A 4,410-nucleotide genomic window follows, 5' to 3' on the forward strand; every position below is an offset into this window, starting at 1 on the left:
GAAGATACACCAAGTACTCTCCTGCCTGCTTCTCTGATCACCTTGGCTGCAGTGGTCCAGTCTTCTGGAAGCTCTTCCCGTCCACCGAGAGCCTGTATCACCTCTTCCCGAAAAGCTGCACAACACTCGTCCTGTCTCAGCTTCCACCACATGGTTCTCTTCTCTGCCTTTGTCTTCCTAATTTTCCTCCCCACCACCAGAGTCATTTTACACACCACCATCCTATGCTGTCTAGCCACACTCTCCCCTACCACTACCTTACAGTTGGTAACCTCCTTCAGATGACATCGTCTGCACAAGATGTAATCCACCTGTGTGCTTCTACCTCCGCTCTTGTAGGTCACCCTATGTTCGTGCCTCTTCTGGAAAAAAGTGTTCACTACAGCCATTTGCATCCTTGTTGCAAAGTCTACCACCACCTGTCCCTCCAAGTTCCTTTCCTGGATACCGTACTTACCCATCACTTCTTCATCACCCTTATTACCTTCACCAACATGTCCATTACAATCTGCACCAATTACGACTCTCTCTCTGTCTGGGATGCTCAGAACTACATCATCTAGCTCCTTCCAGAATTTCTCTTTCACCTCTAGGTCACATCCTACCTGTGGGGCATAGCCACTAATCACATTACACATAACACCCTCGATTTCAAATTTCATCCTCATCACTCGATCTGATACTCTTTTCACCTCCAAGACATTCTTAGCCAACTCTTCTTTTAAAATAACCCCGACTCCATTTCTCTTCCCATCTACACCATGGTAAAATAATTTAAACCCTCCCCCTAAACTTCTAGCCTTACTGCCTTTCCACCTGGTCTCCTGGACACACAATATATCAACCTTTCTCCTAATCATCATGTCAACCAACTCCCGAGATTTTCCTGTCATAGTCCCAACATTCAAAGTCCCCACATTCAGTTCTAGGCTCTGTGTTTTCCTCTTCTCTTTCTGCCGAAGAACCCGCTTTCCACCTCTTCTTCTTCTTCTTCTTTGACTTCGACTTCGACTTCGACCCACAGTAGCTGAATTTCCAACAGCGCCCTGCAGGTTGACGGCGCCGGTGGCGGACGTTGTTAACCCGGGCCACGACCGATCCGGTATGGAATTCTTTGGATGAACGCTCATATTTGTTTGGCAAGGTTTTAAGCCGGATGCCCTTCCTGACGCAACCCTCTGCATTTATCCGGGCTTGGGACCGGCCTACAGTTTGCACTGACTTGTGCCCCCCATAGGGCTGCATTGTGTATATGTACATGTAGAAAGATAAAATTTTGTTTTTTCGACCTGGGATGCACGTTAAATCGCCCACTGGACAGGGGATTACGTGGTCGGTTTATGACATAGTTCCGTTCAAGCGGTGGCGACATAACATAATTTGTAAATCAGAACGCACTAGTCACTGTTAGTCTACATAAATTGTAAATCGGAACGCACTAGTCACTGTTAGTCTATCACTAACACGCAGTAGTAAAGTCATAATTACAGTAAATGTTTTTACGAAAAACACTTTTAGGCCATAAGAATCAAATGGCGGCACGGTGGCCGACTGGTTAGAGCGTCAGCCTCACAGTTCTGAGGTGCGGGGTTCAATCCTCGTCCCCGCCTGTGTGGAGTTTGCATGTTCTCCCCGTGCCTGCGTGGGTTTTCTCCGGGCACTCCGGTTTCCTCCCACATCCCAAAAACATGGATTAATTGGAGACTCTAAATTGCCCGTAGGCATGACTGTGAGTGCGAATGGTTGTTAGTTTCTATGTGCCCTGCGATTGGCTGGCAACCAGTTCAGGGTGTACCCCGCCTCCTGCCCGATGACAGCTGGGATAGGCTCCAGCACGCCCGCGACCCTAGTGAGGATAAGCGGCTCAGAAAATGGATGGATGGATGGATGAAGAATCAAATGAAAAACAGTAGTTATTGTGCCACGTTATGACATAAACTAATTCATTGAGCGTCGTTCGGCACTGTCGTAAACAGATGACGCCGTTATTTTTAGCTGAAGGCGAGTCTGCGGGCCACGTTTGATTCGTGACCCACCCACCAATTGAGAAGGCATGCCCCAGATGATCCCTACTACAGCATACAAACCACCTCCATGAAGTTGCGAGACATACTCCAATTAATTTCACACCAGAGTTTCCTTCGGCTAACTTGTGCGAGCATGAGTTGGCTAGCTAGCATACAAGAATGAAAAACAATGAGATACTAAGAATAAACTTACATGTTCTTGCTCCAGCATAAGAGGCAATCTTCTGGTACGCCATGACTTCGTAAAAAGGTCAGCAAATCCATGTTTTGCGCATCACTCAACCATAGAGGCCACCTCTAGCTGTATCTTCCTGTGTCCTTAACGCCACCTTGAAAGGATGTGAGTGACCACAGGGTCGCAACAAGTTGACGTCCTCTGCGAGGCCAACTTTTTCACGTTATGTGAAACTTATGTTTTAACGTAATATGTTTCACGTTATCATGTGAAACTTACCACGTTATAACATGGAATGTATCATGTTACAATGTGAAACGGATCACATTGTAATCTGAAACTTGTTATATCGTTAAATTTTATCACGTTATAACATGAAATTTTTAGCATGTTATAATGTGAAATTTTATCAATTTATAACATGAAATTTTTAGCATATTATAATGTGAAACATATCACGTTATAACAAACTTCTGTGATAACTTGAAACTTATCACGTGATAACATGATAGTAAACTTTTTGTTTTTGTTTTGGGGTGTGTGGCAGCAATACTATTATTAGACTATTATTTGTAAACAGTGAGATGAACTATTCTTCTTGTTCCTCCACTTGGTACAATTTGTTGTTAACCGAAATGAAGATCAACGTCCGCTCTCCAGAATTCCATTTTAGCGCCATAATTTTTATTTTTTAACTCAAGTGGGGTTTCTTTAAGATCACAAGACCACTTCAGATTTCCGAACACATTCGTCCATTTTATGAAAAGACTAAGAGAAAGATGAACCGACGTACCGAGAATGACCCCACAGCACAATATGGCTTTGAAGGAAGTGGTTTGTTTCAAGATCCCATATGACAGCAAAACATTAAATACAGTGCTGAGGGAACGTCCCACGGTGTAGAAGGCCACTCCAACCTGTTTTAGGCACAGGTTGTTGAAGGTTATCATGCCGATGAAGACCACCGACAGGGGCAGAACTTCGCGGGACGTCTTCGCGTCAAATTTGACCGACGGGAAGTCAATCAATTGCGGGCAAGCAGCGGACAACAACCGCATGAGCCAGCAGAGCACCACAGTCACAACACACTGGAAGAACGTCACGAATAGCGGCGCGTCCAGGTCGCGGTTGTCCAGGAGGTAATTATTGAGGAACACCATAGTTATGGAGACGAACCAGTACAATGCAACCACAGCTGCTATCCTTGCAGCCCGGAAAAGGAAGGTCTCCTCGAGTCCGTCTCGGTCCACCATTTCCACACCAGCCATCCTCAAAATACTGGAGCGCTTCAGTTGCGTCCTGTTCATGATTAAAGAGAAAGGCGTTCATTTATATGTCGCCAGCTTGAGCAAACAAACCGCCTACGAACGGTTGACGTCACTGCCGCTCAACGAGCTCAATAAAAACGGTCTTTCCCATAATATGTCATTATTAGAAAAAAATCATGAGCACAATATTCTAAAGAAAAACAACAACAAACAATAAACGGTAATGCTCAATTCCTTACTGTCAACTGAGTGGCTAGTTTAACGTAAATTTCAAAATCATATAGTTTCACTACTTTTAGCTTGAAAGTGAATTCCACGACCGGAAATCACACAATTATGATCTCACTTCCTTATTTGAACGTGCTTTTTTTTTTTTTAAAGAATCTTTATTTAAACATTAATATATTTTCAACAAAATGGACCAAGATACGTAAACAACAAATAAAGTGATAAATACCCCAAATAATAACAATAATACATTAAATAAAATTGAAGACATTGAATCGGGAGCACATTTTCAAGGTTTTGATATATTTTTTCTGTTTTTAACAGCAGATATTGACATTAAATACAGTTCCAGTTCTTTCATAAAGACAAATACTAAGTTTTACCTTCGCAAATTTACATTTTGTGAATATAAAACGTTGCAAGAAATATAAAGAAATTTAGTAGCTCGTATTATTTTTGAAGTGCGGTGTATTTTTGCATAGTTTCCCAACTAAGTGCGAGAGGACTCTGTATCTTTTTGCACAATTGTTTTTTGTCAATGTCTTTGTCTCCAAAGTGTTCTGTAAATTGACTGTCTGTTGTACTAGAGCGGCTCCAACTACCGGAGACAAATTCCTTGTGTGTTTTGGACATACTTGCCAAATAAAGATGATTCTGATTCTGATGTTTAAGATAATCAATCAAATGTAAATATCAGACAAATATAACCCAA

At 42.6% G+C, this 4,410-nt stretch overlaps 1 protein-coding gene across 5 annotated transcripts in view; it reads right to left on the reverse strand.

Moving 5' to 3' along the window:
• Positions 1-3,774, reverse strand: part of slc35c1 (solute carrier family 35 member C1) — a 22,110-nt gene extending 18,336 nt beyond the window's left edge. For 4 of the 5 annotated variants that reach the window (XR_009786537.1, XR_009786528.1, XR_009786529.1 and 1 more), the window contains exon 1: positions 2,221-3,138. Coding sequence is in view for 1 of the 5 variants with exons in the window: in XM_061762274.1 (XP_061618258.1) it covers positions 2,996-3,509 (514 nt within the window). In the remaining 4 variants the exon portion in view is untranslated. Of the gene's footprint in view, positions 1-2,220 lie in introns of all 5 variants that reach the window. The other variant, XM_061762274.1, reaches the window with a different exon arrangement.
• Positions 3,775-4,410: the final 636 nt, after the last annotated feature.

Source organism: Phyllopteryx taeniolatus, chromosome 2 (genome assembly GCF_024500385.1).
Source record: "Phyllopteryx taeniolatus isolate TA_2022b chromosome 2, UOR_Ptae_1.2, whole genome shotgun sequence".
Classification (NCBI taxonomy): Eukaryota; Metazoa; Chordata; class Actinopteri; order Syngnathiformes; family Syngnathidae; genus Phyllopteryx; species Phyllopteryx taeniolatus.